Source organism: Balaenoptera acutorostrata, chromosome 13 (genome assembly GCF_949987535.1).
Source record: "Balaenoptera acutorostrata chromosome 13, mBalAcu1.1, whole genome shotgun sequence".
In the NCBI taxonomy this organism is placed as follows: Eukaryota; Metazoa; Chordata; class Mammalia; order Artiodactyla; family Balaenopteridae; genus Balaenoptera; species Balaenoptera acutorostrata.
The window spans coordinates 86,517,834-86,534,532 of NC_080076.1; the positions used below are offsets into that span (position 1 = coordinate 86,517,834).

Sequence of the window (16,699 nt, forward strand, 5' to 3'; positions counted from 1 at the left end):
CGGCTTCTTATGAAACTAAACATACTTCTACCATACGACCCAGCAATCATGCTCCTTCGTATTTACCCAAACGAGTTGAAAATTTATGTCCACACAAAAACCTGCACATAGATGTTTATAGCAGCTTTATTCATAATTGCCAAAACTTGGAAGCAACCAAGATGTCCTTCAGTAGGTGAATGGATAAAATGGTAATTCAGACAATGGAATATTACTCAGTGCTAAGACTAAATGAATTACCAAGCCATAAAAAAGACATGGAGGAAACATAAATGCATATTACTAAGGGAGAGAAGCCAATCGGAAAAGGCTACACACTGTATGATTCCAACTATATCATATTCTGGAAAAGATAAAACTATGGAGACAGTAAAAGGATCAGTGGTTGCCAGGGGTTAAGGGAGGATGGGGGGATGAACAGGCAGAGAGTAGAGGATTTTCAGGGCAGTGAAACTATTCTGTATGATACCGTAATGGTAGATATATGGCCCTACACATTGTCAAAAACCATAGAATATACAACTCCAAGAGTGAACCCTAATGTGAACTATGCACTTTGGGTGATAATGATGCATCAATGTGACACTCGATTGTAACAAATGTACCATCTGGTGTGGGATGTTTGTAGTGGGGGAAGCTCTGTATGGGAGGGGGGCAGGGAGCACGTGGTAAATCTCTGTACTTTCCACTCCATTTTGCTATGAACCTAAAACTGTTCTAAAGAATAAAGTCTATTAAAAAATTGGTTAAATGGCCAACTTTATGTTATGTATATTTTAACCACAATAAAAATTGTTCATAGCAGCTTCATTCATGACATCACCAAACCGGAAACAATGCAAATGTCCATCAACTGTAGAATGACTCAGTGAATGGTGGAGTGGTCACCAGGTGGAATACTATGCAGCCATGAAAAAAGGATGAGCCACTGCTACACATAATGACACAGATGAATCTTAAAAACATAATGTTGGGCTTCCCTGATGGTGCAGTGGTTAAGAATCCGCCTGCCAGTGCAGGGGACATGGGTTCAACCCCTGGTCCGGGATGATCCCACATGCCACAGAGCCCACGTGCCACAACCACTGAAGACTGTGCGCCTAGAGCCCGTGCTCCACAACAAGAGAAGCCACCGCAATGAGAAGCCTGCGCACCTCAATGAAGAGTAGCCCCCACTCGCCGCAACTAGAGAAAGCCCACGTGCAGCAACGAAGACACAACACAGCCAATAAATAAATTAATTAATTAATTTAAAAAAAAGAACATAATGCTGGGGGTGGGGGAGGATAAATTAGGAGTTTGGGATTAGCAGATACAAACTACTATATATAAAAGAGGTAAACAAGGGAACTAGATTCAATATCCTGTAATAAACCATAAAGGAAAAGAGTATGAAAAAGAATACATACAATATAAATGAAAAATAATGTATATTATATATGTACGTATAACTGAACACCAAAAGCTGACACACTGTACATCAACTATACTTCAATTAAAAAAAAAAACATAATGCTGAGTGAAAGAAGTGGTATACAAAATAATACATACTATATGATTTTATTTGTATCAAATTCAAGAACAGGCAAGACTGATCTTTGCTCTTAGAAGTCAAAATAGTGACTACCCACGGGAGGTGGGTAGTGACTGATGGGGACATGGATGCGGGCTTCTGCAGGGCTGGGATGTTCTGTTTTGGGATCTGGGTGCTGTCTAGTTTGTGAAAACTCACCAAACTGTACACTTATGATTTGTGCCCATTTGTGCATGTGTGCTGTCAATTCAAAAGAATATGTATAGACACATGTATACATATATATACACATACATACCATACATATATACAAATACATACACGTACACGTACACACACACACACACACACACACACACACACACACACACACACACATCACTCTGGAATCCAAAGGATGGGTGTTCTAATTCTGGTTCTGCACTCACTAGGTTTATGACCCTGGACAGGCCCCTGTACTTCACTGAGCCTCTGTTTCCTCATCTGTAAAATAGGGATAATAATACCTCACAAGGTCAACAAAAGCACGTCAGTGCTGGCTACGAGCGTACTGATTCGGCGCTTACTATTAATATTCTGGCTGCTGTTCCCTGTGGTGACCAAGCCCAGGCGGGGGCAGGGTGGGGCTGGGGACTCTGCTTCCAAGGAAGAGATGGGGCATGGGGAGGGCCAGTCTAAACTGAGGAGCAGGAAACGGTTATCTTGCAAAAACTACTGTAAAAGGAGAATACTAGCCAGGGAGCCTGGGTGTGCACGTGTGTGTGGGGGGGGGGGAAGCTGCTCGGGTCCAGCCTGCGTGGTGGCTGCCTGGGGAGCCGGTCTCCCCTGGGCCTCCTGGGGAAGGAAGGCACTTAGGAGTGGAATGAACACAGAGCTGGGGAAATGGATCCTTTCCTGGAGAGCAGGGCCCTTCACTATCGCTGGGCAATCAAGATGGCTGTAAAACTTTAATCACCTTCTCAGGCCACACAGCTCTGGGCTGGGGAGCTGGGTCCTTGAGGGGGGAAGCAGGTCCCCAACTGTCGTTCTCCTCCCTGGGGAAGCCTGGTAGCTTCAGGAGGCTTGGGCTGGGCCCCAGGATCTCCGTGGCCCAGTGACCTGGATTTCACACCTGAGGAGGGGAGGGGGCACTGAGAGACCTGGCTGCGCCTTTAGGAACAACCCAGCAGAGTCAGACTTGGGTTCCATTCCAGACTCCACCACATATGAGCTGTGTGACCTTGGTGGGTCATTCAAGCCATCTGAACCTCGTTTTCCAAATCTGTAAAATGGGGATAGTTCCTACCTCATAGGGTTTGCTGTGAGGACTAAACAGCTTCCCTTTGCAAACAGAGTAAAATCCAAAATGTTACCAGTGGCCTACTAAGCCCAATTTGGTCTCAATACCATCTGGCCTCGTTCCCTATGACTTGCCCTCTTGTACGCTTCTTGCTGTTCTCCAAGCATGCCAAGCTCAGCCCACTGCAGGGCCTTTGCCCCGTCAGTCTCCCTGTCTAGAACCCTTTCCTGCAGATCTCGCTGCAGCAGTTAAGAGCTCAGCTGAAATGTCACTCTTCAGGAGGCCTTCCCTGGCCACCGTGTCTGAAGCAGCCACCTCCGGGCACTCGCCATCCCATCAGCCTAGAGCCTTCCCAGCACTTACAACTGAACGAGGATAACCTGATCTCGTACTGCTCCTTGCTTGTTCCTGTCTCCCCCACTCGACTGAAAGCTTCAGAAGGGCAGGGATCTTGTCCGTCACTCAAAACACACTTCCACACACTTCCACGCACTCCTTCCACACTCCCAGACAGGAGGGTCTCGCTGCCCCTGCCCAACCAGTGTGAAAACCAATCAGGCTGTTGTGCAGGCTCTGTCCAGAGAGCAGGGGCCCTCTTCCGGCCCCTCAAGGTGCTGGAGGGGAGACTTGGCTGGCTCGAGCCTTGGTCCCCCAAATGTGCTGATGGAGACAGCTGGGAGGACGGCGTGGCACCGCACCACAGGGCTTCGAGGTCTCCCATCTTCCTTCTGGGGTCCTGGGGCTTCAGCAGGACCAAGGGGTGGGCCGCGGAGCCCTAGAGAAGAAAGGAACAGGGGCTGTGTTGCCTGTGTGTGTGTGTGTGTGTGTATGTGTGACTGTGTGTGGGATGTGAGTGTGGATGAGTACGTTTGTGCGGGTGTGCATGTGTGTGAGATATTGGGTGTATGAATAGGAGTGTGCGACTGTGACTGTATGTGGAATGCTGTGTGTGTTCAAGCGAGGGTGAGTGTGTTGATGGTATGTGTGAGGGTGTGAGCGCATGTGTGATTGTGTGTGAATGTGTGTTAGCATGTGTGAGCATGTAAGGCTGTGTTTGTGTGACTGTGGATGTGAGTGTGTGAGCGTGAACCTGTGTCTACACATGGGGAAAGGAAAGTAGAGTTATCAAGAAAATGCCAACAAGGGAATTCCCTGGCAGTCCAGTGGTTAGGTCTCGGTGCTTCCACTGCAGAGGGCATGGGTTCGATCCCTGGTCGGGGAACTAAGATCCCGCAAGCCACACGGTGCGACCAAAATATATATATATATATTTATATATGAAAAAGAAAGAAAGAAAGAGAGAGACAGAGAGAGAGACAGAGAGAGGAAGGGAGGGAGGAAGGAAGGAAGGAAGGAAATGCCAACAAGCCCAAAGAGAAAAGTCAACATCCCTCAAAATCCCACCACTCAGAGAATTCCTATTGTGGTGAACAGGGAACTCAGAGGGCAGACTGTTGGGTTCAAACCCCATATGTGTCCCTTACTGGAGAGCGACAGGGGGCAAGTCACTGCACCTCTCTGGGCCTCAGGTTCCCCCGTCTGTAACACGGTGCTATAATAGTGCCTAGCTCAAAGGTTTGCTGTAAGGATGAACGGAGATAAGGTGGGTGGTAGATGTGTTAGCTCAGGTCCGGTAGAGAGGAGCCTCGGTCAACAGCTGTCATCTGTAGTCACCTGTTGATCTAGGGTAAGGGCCAGAGTCTTAAAGCCCCCGAGTCTTCCTCCCCACCCCCATCCCTGCATCACGCTGAGCCATGGAGGGAACTCTAAGGCAGGGGGCAGGGGTCATTTCCAGGGGTCAAGACTTCCTCCCCAGCTGCACGCCTTAGTTCTGCCAGCTCAATAGGATTGACATCCAAGCTTCTTCTCGGGGCTTTGCAGACCGGGGTCTTGGGGATGCATGGCGGACCATGACGGGGTTCCCAGGTATGGCTTGCGTGTGCTGTGATGGGTCTCCCCGAGGATGGAGGGCACGCTCTGTAAGACAGAAATACACTAATCTCACACCGCGGCTGTACAGAACTTGAACCTGGTTGCACTGGGTGTGGCCACCGACCGACCACGCCCTATTCACACCTGAATCCGTCGGGAGCACCACCGGAAGTCTCACCGGACGGAGCGTTTTCGTAGGGACACTCACTGGGGCGATCCGCGGCGAACCCTAAGAGACTGTGGCGTTGGCAACGGGAGCGCCGGGCAAGGACGCGGGATAAATGCTAAACCCAAGCTCAGACGCACAAAACTGGAGAGCAGTTGGAGGGAACGAGGTCAGACCCTAGAGCTCTGTCCTCGTGGCGTTCGCTGGTTCTTCAAAACCTCCGAGCAGAAAAGGGAGCCAGCGTTTAAGCAGAGGATCTTGAGATCCCGAGTCTCTACTTCTCCACGTCCTGTGAATGTGTGACTCAGTTCACCTATCTGTAAAGCGGGACAATTAATTCCCGCCTCGTGGATGGAGAAACTCTGAAGCGGAACGAGAAGGCCGCGTGCTCCCAGCGGAGGCTGCCAGCCCCAACCCGGCCGGGAGCATCGTCCTGCACCGCAGACCGTTTTCTGGGGCGGAGTCTTCGTTCTTCTCCGCACTTGGGAATTTAGAACGGACCCTTGGCCGCTGGTTCCAGACCGCCTCGGCTGGGGGCGTATCCGGAAGTGTCCCTACGGAAGCCGGCGGGTCCGCGCGCGGCACCTCACCATGGGGACCGCGGCGGCTCCGCGGCGCTTCTGCCGCTGCGCCTGCTTCTGCTCCGAGAACTTGTACGTGGCGCGCTACGGCCTGCACGTGCGCTTCCGGAGCGAGCAGCAGCTGCGCCAGGACTACGGCCCCGTGAGTGGCCTCTATTGGCTCTGCGGGGAAATGGGCGGGGAGGGGTGGCGGAGGGGTCGTTTGCTTTGCCTTTGGCGCGCTCAGGTCTGACGATAAGAATGACTTAACCTTTAGGTACCTCATTGTTTTCAACTTTAAATGGGGATAATGGTGTCCTTAGTGAGGTTGTCGTGAGGAATGAATGAATGATCGTACATGCAAAATGCTCAGCGCAGGGCCTGGCTCAGAGTACTCTGTCAGCGTTATTACCAAGAGCAGCTGGGAACCCTGCTCTGTGCTCAACGTGCTTATCGCATTCCATCCTTACAATGATCCTGTGAGGTCGGATCATCTCCATTTCAAGGAGAAACTGAGGCTCAGAGACGTTTAAGTGACTTAAACGTCACAAGGTCACACCGTCGCGCTCACTGGCCTTTCTGCTCCCAGATCCTGCGCAGCCGAGGCTGTGTCAGCCCCAAGGACTTCCAGCAGCTGTTGGGAGAGGTAACAACTCCCCGCCCGCCCTCGATTGCTCCCTCCGCACCCAGCCTGGCCCTTCCTCTTTAGATTTGCATCAGCAGTATGAGGAGTCTCCCAGCCGCAGGCCTGCCAGTGTCAGACCCTTAGACCTCCCCTTTCCCCCTTCCTGTCCTCACTCACCACAGCACCTGGGTCCTGGCAGCAGAAAAAGGGAAAGCAGGAAAAACGCCAAGTTGTCTGCCTCATGCCCTTTTGAGATGAGATACTTGGGCTCCGGGGAGGAGTCACTTGCCCAAGGTTTCACAGCAGGTGGAGTTGAGGTCCCACCCAGGGCCGCCTGGCTCCTGGCTCTTCAACCCTCCCCCCACGCCACTTCTGCGGCTGCTGCTTGTCTCCCACCTTGGGGTTAAGTGTCAGGAAGCTTCCCAGGACAGCCCGCTGCAGCCTCTGGAACACAAGCTTTGACCGGGACTCTGTTTCCCCTCCTTGAGTGGGCCCAGATGGTTAAGGAGCAGCGAGGGGTCTCATCCCAGCCAGGCTCAGGCTGGTGCAGCCCTGAGTGGGATGGGCCCCCTTCTGGAAGGATTCCCCTTCAGCTAACAGCTTAGCACCTGCCATTTACCCTGGTAGAGTCAGGAGCACAGGGAGACATTGCTCCCAGCCCTGGCCATGCCCTGGGCTTCCTGAGCCTCAGTTTCCTCATCTGCACAGTGGTCTCGGGGGGGATGGGAGGCCCCAACCTCATAACCAGGCCCTGTGTGACCCCAGCTTGAGAAGGAGGTGGAGCGGCGGCAGCGGCTGGGGCAGGAGTCGGCTGCCAGGAAGGCCCTCATTGCGAGCTCCTACCACCCAGCACGACCCGATGTCTACAACTCGCTGCAGGTACCTGGCAGGGGCAGGTTACCGGAAGGAGGAGGAGGCATCTGGGCCTGGGGGCTGTCTGCCCCACGGCTTGTGTGTTCTACCCCCAGGATGTGGCTCTGGCCCCCGAGTTTCTGGCTGCAGTTGAGTACAGCACATCGCCAGGTGCAGACCTCCAGGGCCTTCTCCAGCGGCTGGAGACAGTTTCGGGTGAGGTCTTGGCCCATCACCTTGCAGCACTGGGGGTGGGAGACTGAGGTCCCTCCACCCACCATATCTGCCTCCAAAAATGAAACCAGCAGGACTGAGAAGGGCTGGCAGGACAGACCCATCAGGAGCAGGGCATCTGTATCCATTCACTCACTTATCCAACAGTTATTCAGTGCCTTGCATCAGACACGCTCAAATAGGGGTGATTGAAGAGGTTAACAAAGGGACAGTTGAGTTGAGTGTGGGCTAAGGAATCAGCAAGGGATGCGGAGGGACCCGCCCCAGGGCTAGCAGCGGGGGTGGAGTTGGGGGTAGGGAGCCGTTCCTATCCCAAGACCTGAAGGAGTGGGCAAGAATGAGGTTTCTTGAACCTGCCAGGACCTGGAGCTGTGGGAGAGGGCTCGCCGGACGGGGTGCACATCTGAATTTGGAGGCTAGACCTCAGGGCAGGGTGAGGCTTCAGGGATGAGTGGGGGGCCCAAGAATAGGGCTCCCCTGCTGCACGTTATGTCATTTAATCATCACAAGAGCCCTGAGAGGTGAGTACTCACGTCATCCCCATTGTACAGATGAGGAAACTGAGGCTGGGGGAAGTGAAAAGGTTATGGGCAGATTGAAACCCACACCGGGGCTCCCGGCCAACCGACTGTCCCTCCCTCCACAGAGGAGAAGCGTATCTACCGGCTGCCGGTGTTCACAGCGCCGTTCTGCCAGGCCCTGCTGGAGGAGCTGGAGCACTTCGAGCAGTCGGACATGCCCAAGGGAAGACCCAACACCATGAACAACTACGGGGTGGGTGAGGCTCCACCCGGTGGGCCCGAGGAGGTGGGGACATCGTCTGGTGAGACGTACCCCAGCACTGCAGACCTTCTCCAAGCCTCGGTTTCCCCATCTGTAAAATGAGGTCACAGCAGGATTATTATGAAGTTAAGCACGTTGATGTTTGCAAAGCACTTAACAGTGTCCTTAGTAAGGGACTCCCCCAGGGACCCAGGGTGAGGCCCTACCAGTTTCCCTGCTGACCCTGGGATCCCCCTCCCAGGTGCTGCTACACGAGCTGGGCCTGGATGAGCGATTGGTGACGCCACTGAGGGAGCGCTTCCTGCAGCCGCTGATGGCCCTGCTGTACCCAGAGTACAGGGGCTGGCTGGACACCCACCGCGCCTTCGTGGTCAAATACGCGCCAGGCCAGGATCGCGAGCTGGGCTGCCACTACGATAATGCCGAGCTCACCCTCAACGTGGCCCTGGGCAAGGCCTTCACGGGGGGCGCCCTCTACTTTGGGGACCTCTTCCAGGTTAGTGTGTGTGACCCGTGGGGCAGGGCCGGGGCCACCGAGAGTGCCCAGGCCTGAGCCCCGCTGTCCACAGGCGCCTTCGGCCCTGGCCAACCCCCTGGAGGTGGAGCATGTGGTGGGCCAGGGCATCCTGCACCGGGGGGGCCAGCTGCACGGGGCCCGGCCCCTGGGCACTGGTGAGCGTTGGAACCTGGTCGTCTGGCTCCGTGCCTCTGCTGTGCGCAACCGCCTCTGCCCCATGTGCTGCCGCAAGCCCGACCTGGTGGATGATGAAGGCTTCGGCGACGGCTTCACCCGCGAGGAGCCCGCCACGGTGGATGTGTGTGCACTGATTTGAGCCTGGCTGGGGCCAGTGTGGGGGGGTGAGGGGCAGAAATAAACACCCTGCAGCCCTCAGCACATCTTGGCTCAAAAGGACACACGAGCTTCTGGGTCATTCTTTCAGCAGACACGTTGGCTTAGGTCGGGTCTGTTAGAACCAGAGCCTGAGACAGGGATTCCTGTGCAGGGGGTTTAAGGAGGGGATACTCTTGGGAGAAGAGGGAGCAGGACAGAGCAGGAAGGAACTGGGCCAAGATGGTTTGAAATGGCATCCAGCCTCAGCCCAATCCCACAGGGCTTTCTGGAGCATGAATCATACCACAGTTTGCCCTCCACATCAGATATTGGCTATAGGGTGTTTTGGGGTAGGGAGGGAGTGAGTAACTTCCCAGACATCCATCTCCAGGGCAAGGTGGTTCCCAGAGGCCAAGGGAATCTTCGAGAGAAGAGTACAGGTGTGATGGACTTCCCTGGTGGTCCAGTGGTTAAGAATCTGCCTTCCAATGCAGGGGACATGGGTTCAATCCCTGGTCGGGGAACTAAGATCCCACATGCTGTGGGGCAACTAAGCCCATGCACAGCAACTACTGAGCCCGCGCACCTCAACTAGAGAGTCCGTGCGCCACAGCGAAGAGCCCACGTGCCGCAACTAAGACCCGACGCAGCCTAAAATAAATACATAAAATAAAAAATAAATGTTAAAAAAAAAGTACAGGTGTGAGGTGTCAGCAGCAGACACCACGCTGGGAGTGAGCGCCCCGTCTACAAAGGGGATTTAGATGGGCCGCCAACAGCATCTTCTGGACCGTGTGGAGGGGTTACTGCAGAGGGATTAAAAGCAGGGACTCGGAGCCAGACCTCTTGGGTTCGAATTCTGATTCGGCCGCTTCCAGCTGTGACTGTGGGTAAGCCACGTGATTCTCCGTGCCTTTGTTTCCTCCTCTGGAAAGTACTCGTGTCCTAGAGGTGCTGTGGAGATCAAGTGACTTCCCGTTTATACAGTGATTTTTAACAGACCTGTGAGTTTGCTGCTGTCGTTACTATTGAAGAGTTTGCAACTTGGCGGCCCCAGGAGTGGATGAGGCATGCAGCTATGCTGTGTTTGGGAGCGTTTTCCATGTTGAAAGCTTGAGTTCTGGCTTCCGTGGGAAGGTGGGAAGATCTGGAAACACCGGGCCCCAATCGACACTGCAGTAATCAGCGGGAGCGGACTCAGTTGCCTCCACTCTAGACAGGCCTGCGGTGCACTTCCTCACAGGGGTCCTTCCGTCATTCATTGTCATGCTCTCTCTGGTCCTTATGGACATTTGAGTTTGCTACGTGTGTATTACTGGGTGGAGACGGTGTAAAGACCAAGGCTCTGGAGCTTACGGCCCGTTGCAGTGAACACGTTCGCAGACAATCCAGAGAGGAAAGCGGCGCGCAGTCGCCTTCTTCCCTGGGGCATCACGGAGACTAGGGATGCTGCGGGCGCGGCGAAAGGACAGTGATGGGAGAGGGCATAGCTGCGGCAAAGGACCCGCGGGCTCCGGGACTGGCGCCAGGCTGGAGAGCAGGTCTCTCGTCTGGGAGCTCCGCCTGGAGCCCCAGCTCGCCTCTCCGGGAGGTCAGTGCGTCAGACTCAGTTTCTTGGGCTGTCCCAGAGACGGAACCTGGGGCTTCAGAACTAAAGGCAGCAGCTCCTTGCTTCGCGGTCGGACAGCCTCCCAGAGCACTGTCCCGAGCCGGAAGTCGCCCAGCCGCCGCTTCCTCATGCGAAGGCGTGGTGCGGGGTTGGCGGTCCGGCCGGATGGGCGGTTGAGGAGGGAGCGGAACAGCCGCGGGGACTTTCTTTCAGGCGGCGAGGCCGCGGAGGGCGCGGGGTGGAGGTACGAGCGCGCGGGAAGGAATGAAGGACGCACCTGGCAGCTGAGGATCGTGGCCGTTTCTAGAGGCGCCTGAGCCGCGTGCGCAGGCGTGGAGCGTCCGGGCGGGGGCGGGGGCGGGCCCTTAAAGGGGCCGCAGCGGAGGATTCGGGAGTCCGCGGAGAACCCGGGGTACCCAGGGGTGGGGGTGGGTGAGGATCGTGCGGTTGCACGGACCCCCTCAGTATCCCTGCTCCGGGTGGTGACCAGGCCCCGAGTAGAGCCGCCCTCGGAACCCAGTCTGTGGGCCGGCCCTGTGATCAATCCCCAGTTTAAGCGCGTCTCCCCGTCTCCAGCCCGCGGCGCTATGGCTCACGTCGGCTCTCGCAAGCGCTCGAGGAGTCGCAGCCGGTCCCGGGGGCGAGGGTCGGAAAAGAAAAGGAAGAAGAGCAGTAAGGACGCCCCGAGAAGCTGCTCGGCTTCTAGATCCCAAAGCCGCAAGGCCAGCACCACCTCCTCTGGGGCGGAGGGTGAGAACCAGAGGGAATGGGAAAGGGGTGAGGGAACTTCATGGAGGAAGTTGCAGGCAGCTGGGCGGGCTTCTCCGGACTGGCTGTGGGGAAATTGCGGTGAGCGCTTTTCAGAGGGACACAGAGTGTAGATCCTGGATATCTGGGTTGAAAGACGCTCAGAATCCGGGGGCTGGGCCAGCCCATTGAGTACGGAGTGAAGGAAGCACTTCATCATATTTTTGGTGCAGCTGGGTTTGAGATATGGAGGCTGGCCGCCCTGCTCCTGGGCAGTGACTGCGCAGCCCAGAAAGTGCCTCTCCACAGGGTGCAGAGCCCTCCTCTAGAAAGCCCTGCCGGGAGGGTCTCACCCCTCTGTAGTCAGCCTAAGCCTGCTGCGGGCCAGAGCAAGGGGACGAAGGTTTACTTCTTCGCCTCCTGGCCTTCCAGCCTCACCTTCTCCCTGCGTCACAGAGAGAAGCAAACACAAGGCCCGGAGGAGACCACGATCCAGCTCCTCCTCCTCTTCTTCCCGTTCTTCCAGCGGCTCTTCCTCCTCGTCCTCCTCCTCTTCCTCCAGCGATGGCCGGAAGAAGCAGGGGAAGCACAAGGACAAGAAGAGGAAGAAAAGGAAGAAAAGGAAGAAGAAGCTGAAGAAGAGAGACAAGGATAAGGCCAAGGTGCGGCAGACCGAGGCTGTGCCCGGACCCTCGCTGGACCAGTGGCACAGAGCAGCCGAGCAGGAAGAGGGTGGCCCAGGTACAGTGCTGCCCAGTGTGCAAGGCGGGGAGGGTCCCCTCCCTGAGGCCCCCACTCCTGAGCCCCCCCCCTACCGCCACCTCCCTGCCATCTTACCTTCCAGTCCTGACGGACGAGCAGAAGTCCCGCATCCAGGCCATGAAGCCCATGACCAAGGAGGAGTGGGATGCCCGGCAGAGCGTCATCCGCAAGGTGGTGGACCCGGAGACAGGACGCACCAGGTGGGCAGCGGGCCCCACAGCTGCATCTGGGCGCCCTGGTCCCAGACCGGCACTCTCAGGAGGAGCGGTGGTGGCTGCTTCTGCTGCTCTAAAAGGACCGAGGATGAGGGAGAAAAAGGAGTCACTCGTTGATGGGACTTCTCAGGCCATTGCTGCCCATCCCTCAGAGCAGGCGACTGCAGGGGCTGGAAGGGCCTTGGGGGGGGGGTCTTCAAAGAGCCGCTGTTGGCTGGTCCGATGGCAGAGCCCACCGGACTGCCCTCATCCCTGTCCCAAGGGTGGGAGGGTGGGAGGGAAGGGTGGGAGCGGCCAGGCTCTGGCTGCTCGAGATGGTGGGGGCCTGAGGCCTGGCACCCCTCTGCTGGATGCTTCTGGTTCTGTTGCTCTGGCCTCTAACTTAGAGGCTCAGCCTCTTCCCCCTCCTCCTCTAGGCTCATTAAGGGAGACGGTGAGGTCTTAGAGGAAATCGTAACCAAGGAACGACACAGAGAGATCAACAAGGTGGGTGTCGACCCCTTGCCCAGGCCCACCCCCAGCTCTGTTTCTGATGTGTCCCCTCCTGTGTGCTTTCTTCCCCAGCAAGCCACCCGAGGGGATGGTCTGGCCTTCCAGATGCGAGCAGGGCTGCTGCCCTGAGGGCCCCACTGGCCAAGGCCTGCACACAGTGTTGGTGGCACAGCCTGAAGGCTGGCCTCAGGGTGGGCAGCAGAGAGCCCGTCGGATGCTGCTTGTCTCTCTCCTGCAGATCGGCCTCTGGCCCAGCCTCCTGTCAGATGCAGGGGGTGGAGGTCAGGGTCACTGGCCTAATTGGCTCCCCTAACTCCTGAAAGAGTGCAGCTTCCCAGATATTAAAGGTACCCTGGTTGGAGACTTCTTCTGTGCTGTTGCTTTTTGTGCTGAGGGGGGGAGAAGAGTGCAGCCCGACTTCCAGGGCAAAAATAAGGACTCCAGAAGCTTTTGGGGAAAGCACAGGCCACGTCAGCCACCTTTGCCCTCCTCACCCTCAGATGAGGTCCTGCCTGGACCAGACCCAGGGCCCCCACCTCCAGCTGAATCCCAGACCCTTGGCTCTTAAACTGGATTTCCTCAGGCTTGGAGAGAGGCTGCTGCCCTCGCCGCTTATGCCACAGACGACCGCAGTTGAGAACCCTGGTGGCCCGGGAGGAATCCTGGCCTGGCTCACCGGCTGTGTCCTCTGTGAAGTAGAGGCTGACAGTACCCACCTCCCTGACCGGATTGCTGTGAGGACCAACTGAGTTCATGCCTGGGAAAGGGCTGGAAGGGGCTAGAAGGGGGCCCAGCGTAGGTAAGACCCCCGTGAGTGACTTGCTATTACTGTGAGCGTAGCTGACACTGTGTACTGGGAAGGACAGCCTCTCCCCTCACAGGACAGGCAGGGCCCCCATCCCGGCCCCCGCCCCCGCACCCCCCCCGCCCCCTCTGGTTGCCGGCGCAGTACTGAGACCCAGAAGGAAGCCTTCCTGCTTCTTTAATTGGTGTAACAGACAACGACACAGTACACAGAGCACACTCAGGCCTGATGGAGCAGGGACAGCAAGGGTGGGCGGGGGCAAGTCAGGACACCACTCACATTCGGTCCAGACAGACAGACGGGGGGCCGAGACATGAAGACTGCGACGTGGCGGGCGGGCGGGCGGGCAGGCAGCTCAGACTGAGCTAGGAAGGGGGCGTGGGGTCTCTGCTGAGTCCCTCTTTAGAAATCAAAGAGAAGGCAGGTGGGGGGATCTGGGGGGGGGGCGGGCTGAGGCTCAGTCCTGGGGGCTTGGGGGTGGGAGTGGGACTAAGGCTTCTACTCTAACAGGCCTGGGGTGGGGTGGCAGTCAGCAAGGCCTGCTTCACCCTTTGGTTACGACTGGTCGGGCCTGAGCCCTGCAGCTCAGCACCCAATGCTGTAAACATTTTTGGTATTTTTAAAGGACTCTGTCCTCCCTCTCTTAGTTTCTGAAAAACTGGTGCTTCCTTAAGAGGATAATGTGCCGAAAGGAATCTTCAGGGAGGCCAGGAAGCAGACCTGGATAGAGAAGAGAGACGTCAACGGGGAGGCTGGGCTGCCCACCTCACCATCTATGGCTGAGGGCCGCTGGGAGAGGCCCGGGGACTATTGCTGTTGTCCTTGGCACGGCTGGCGGCTGGGCAGGCAGGCGGGGAGCTCGGAGCTGTGGGGGAGCTGCCCACTGGGAGAGGCCGAGCCCACTGCCCACCCAGCCTCCTGGGGCCAGGCGGCCTCCCAGCCTTTATTGCAGGCGGGCTGAGACTCTTCCAGGTGCTCCTCCGGATGGCTGCTCACCAGGCGACAGGCGAGCTGGGGTGAGGTGGGACCGACAGGAGGCGGCACTGGCCATAGGGCCCCTCGTCGGGGCTGTGATTGTCGGGCCAAGCGATTCCCACTGGGAGCAAGGGGTTAGATATTGCACTTTCACTGCAACAGTTACATTAAAACTTGGTCCATAAAATAATCGTCGCTTTATACATAACGCCTGAAACAACAACAAAAAGCTACATCTTAAATATGAATAAACCCTGAAGGTCCCATCCCTCCAGACATTTTTCTCTGCACAAAATAAATAGCTTTCACTCTGTACAGACCTACTTTTGCAGAACATTTACACGACCCTTTGGCTGTACATATCTACACACGGGAAAATGTTAACATCCGTCAGTGCGCCTCCCCGTCCCAGCCCACGAGGCCCTGAGGCCGTATCCAGGTTGGCAGCAGCTTCTCACAGAAGGAGCCCGGTCGCTGGACGGCTGGCTGGGGCCCGGCAGGCTCCCCCGTCTCAGAGAAGGTGGAGGAGCAGCAGAGGGGCTGCCCGGGGCTGAGCCACAGCTGAGACTGCGGTCGGTTCCGGGGAGGGAGGACTGATGCTCAGACCCAGCACGCAGGACAGCACGGTCCTTACCAGGTGGGAAATGAAGTCGTGGCTGCCTGCCCTGAAGCTAACTAAGCGAGTTGTGACTTCTTAGATTCGGCATCAAAACGGAATTGGTGTTAAAAAAAACCTAAGTGTGTGCCCCACTCACCCCAGAGTAGAAATTCAGTGGACTTAACAGGGGTCAGGCGAGGCAGGGAGCCCACGCCCCGCTGCCTGGGCAGGGGACAGGGCCCTGGGACCCAGAACCAGGCTGGACTCCGTCACAGTGCTGGGCGTTTTCACGTGGAGGGGCTGCGTTTGGTACTGAAAGAGTTAAGAAAAGGAAGCAGCCAAGGATTGCTCATTTAAAAAAACCTCATAGAAATCAGATTGGAGAAGTAGAAAGGTGTAGAAACGTGGAAGGGGGTGCCGAGGCGTGGGGCCTTGGCTGACGGCCGGCGAGAAGCGGAAGAAGTAGGCCCGGCCGGTCCCGGCCCCGCAGCCCGAGGCGAGGCTTCTCAGGAGCCACCCACCTTGCCTTCACCGGCGGGGCGGCCTGGGCTCTGCCTGGGGCTGAGAAGACGCCAGGCCCTCGGCTGGAAGGGGCTCCCGGTGGGGCAGCTAGAAGGGGTTGGGGGTCCAGGGCTGCCATGGGCTGGCGGGCCAGGTGGAGCTGCGGAAATTACCATATGGCCTTTCTCTCCTACTTGTACGAGAATTCTCTGCCCTGGAGCCTTCTGTGTGGCGATGGGTCCTGGATCAGCAAACGCTGAATTTTCACGCACGTCAACCGATCTGTAGCCATAGGAGATGGTGATGGGTCTCCACCCTCAAACTTCAGTGCAAAACCAGTGAGGTCGAGCAGTTGAGTAACTCGAGTTAACAAGAAGCAGGCTGTCCCCCGTTGGAGCTGCTACCAAGTGGGAGGGGACTTGGGGGTCGGGGCGAGCTAGTGGATGGGAGGTGCCCAGGCCTGGCATCAGGGTGCTGGGCGGTCAACGCAGGGCAAGCGTCCGGGCGTGCCTTCCCGGCCAGTCCACGCTGGGGGGGGTCCTGGTCCCTCCGTCATCCTTGGGCTGGTCGTCCTGCCAGCTTCCACGACAAGCTGGAACCCCGCAGACCCTAACACGTGAGGCAGGGCTGGCGCGCGTGTGTGTGGCACGGCCCCGTGTCCTCCGCCGGGCCCTGGGACAAGCTGGGCCCCAGCCGACTGTCCGTGCCCAGGCCAGGCCTCCTGGCAGGGCGGGCCGCCCCGGCCTAGCACCATGGAGACCACAGCGCCTTGCTCCCGGAGCCCTACTTGGGGCCCGCAGCTGCCCCCGGCTCGGGCCGGCCGGCCATGGCGCGGCCCCAGCAGCCGGCCGCCACGCTCATGCTACGCTGTCCCCGCTGCTCGCCGTCCGCCTGGCTCTGCGTCCGCTCGTGCCGGTGGCCGGGCCCGCTGGGCTGGGCCGAGATGGTGCGGAGCAGGTGGTTCCGGGAGCGCAGGAAGTCGCCCTGGCCGGGCAGGCCGAAGCTGCCCTTGCGCAGCGCCATGCGGGTGGCCGCGTTGCGGGCCGGCCGCGCCCGGTGGTTGTACTTGAGCTGGGCCAGGTGGGCCGCGTAGCCGTCGGTGATGAACTGCGGGGGGAGGGAGGGCAACGCGGAGCACGGCTGTCAGGGGGCGGGGCTCCCGGGGCTGCGCGCGCGGCCGCCACGACGCGTCCGCTCA

At 57.4% G+C, this 16,699-nt stretch overlaps 3 protein-coding genes across 10 annotated transcripts in view; 2 read left to right on the forward strand and 1 right to left on the reverse strand.

Moving 5' to 3' along the window:
* The first annotated feature begins 5,368 nt into the window (after positions 1 to 5,368).
* OGFOD2 (2-oxoglutarate and iron dependent oxygenase domain containing 2) lies at positions 5,369 to 8,880 on the forward strand. Its single transcript, XM_007189597.3, has 7 exons — positions 5,369 to 5,634; positions 6,061 to 6,117; positions 6,862 to 6,975; positions 7,065 to 7,164; positions 7,829 to 7,956; positions 8,207 to 8,461; positions 8,535 to 8,880. The coding sequence occupies exons 1-7, from the start codon at positions 5,503 to 5,505 to the stop codon at positions 8,796 to 8,798; spliced, it is 1,050 nt and encodes a 349-aa protein (XP_007189659.2). The 5' UTR covers positions 5,369 to 5,502; the 3' UTR covers positions 8,799 to 8,880.
* Positions 8,881 to 10,495: 1,615 nt separating this feature from the next.
* ARL6IP4 (ADP ribosylation factor like GTPase 6 interacting protein 4) lies at positions 10,496 to 12,985 on the forward strand. Of its 3 annotated transcripts, none has more exons than XM_007189598.3 (6): positions 10,496 to 10,650; positions 10,983 to 11,156; positions 11,586 to 11,894; positions 11,998 to 12,115; positions 12,547 to 12,616; positions 12,695 to 12,985. In XM_007189598.3, the coding sequence occupies exons 2-6, from the start codon at positions 10,994 to 10,996 to the stop codon at positions 12,749 to 12,751; spliced, it is 717 nt and encodes a 238-aa protein (XP_007189660.2). In that variant the 5' UTR covers positions 10,496 to 10,650; positions 10,983 to 10,993; the 3' UTR covers positions 12,752 to 12,985. The 3 variants fall into 3 exon arrangements, with proteins under 3 accessions (XP_007189660.2, XP_028024145.2, XP_007189661.2); XM_028168344.2 differs by having other exon boundaries at positions 10,504 to 10,728; XM_007189599.3 differs by having other exon boundaries at positions 10,512 to 10,728; positions 11,610 to 11,894.
* Positions 12,986 to 13,598: 613 nt separating this feature from the next.
* The window catches only part of PITPNM2 (phosphatidylinositol transfer protein membrane associated 2), a 146,503-nt gene continuing 143,402 nt past the window's right edge, over positions 13,599 to 16,699 (reverse strand). For all 6 annotated transcript variants that reach the window (XM_057526714.1, XM_057526719.1, XM_057526713.1 and 3 more), the window contains one exon: positions 13,599 to 16,608. In XM_057526714.1, coding sequence (XP_057382697.1) covers positions 16,285 to 16,608 — 324 coding nt within the window. In that variant the 3' untranslated portion in view covers positions 13,599 to 16,284. The remainder of the gene's footprint in view (positions 16,609 to 16,699) is intronic.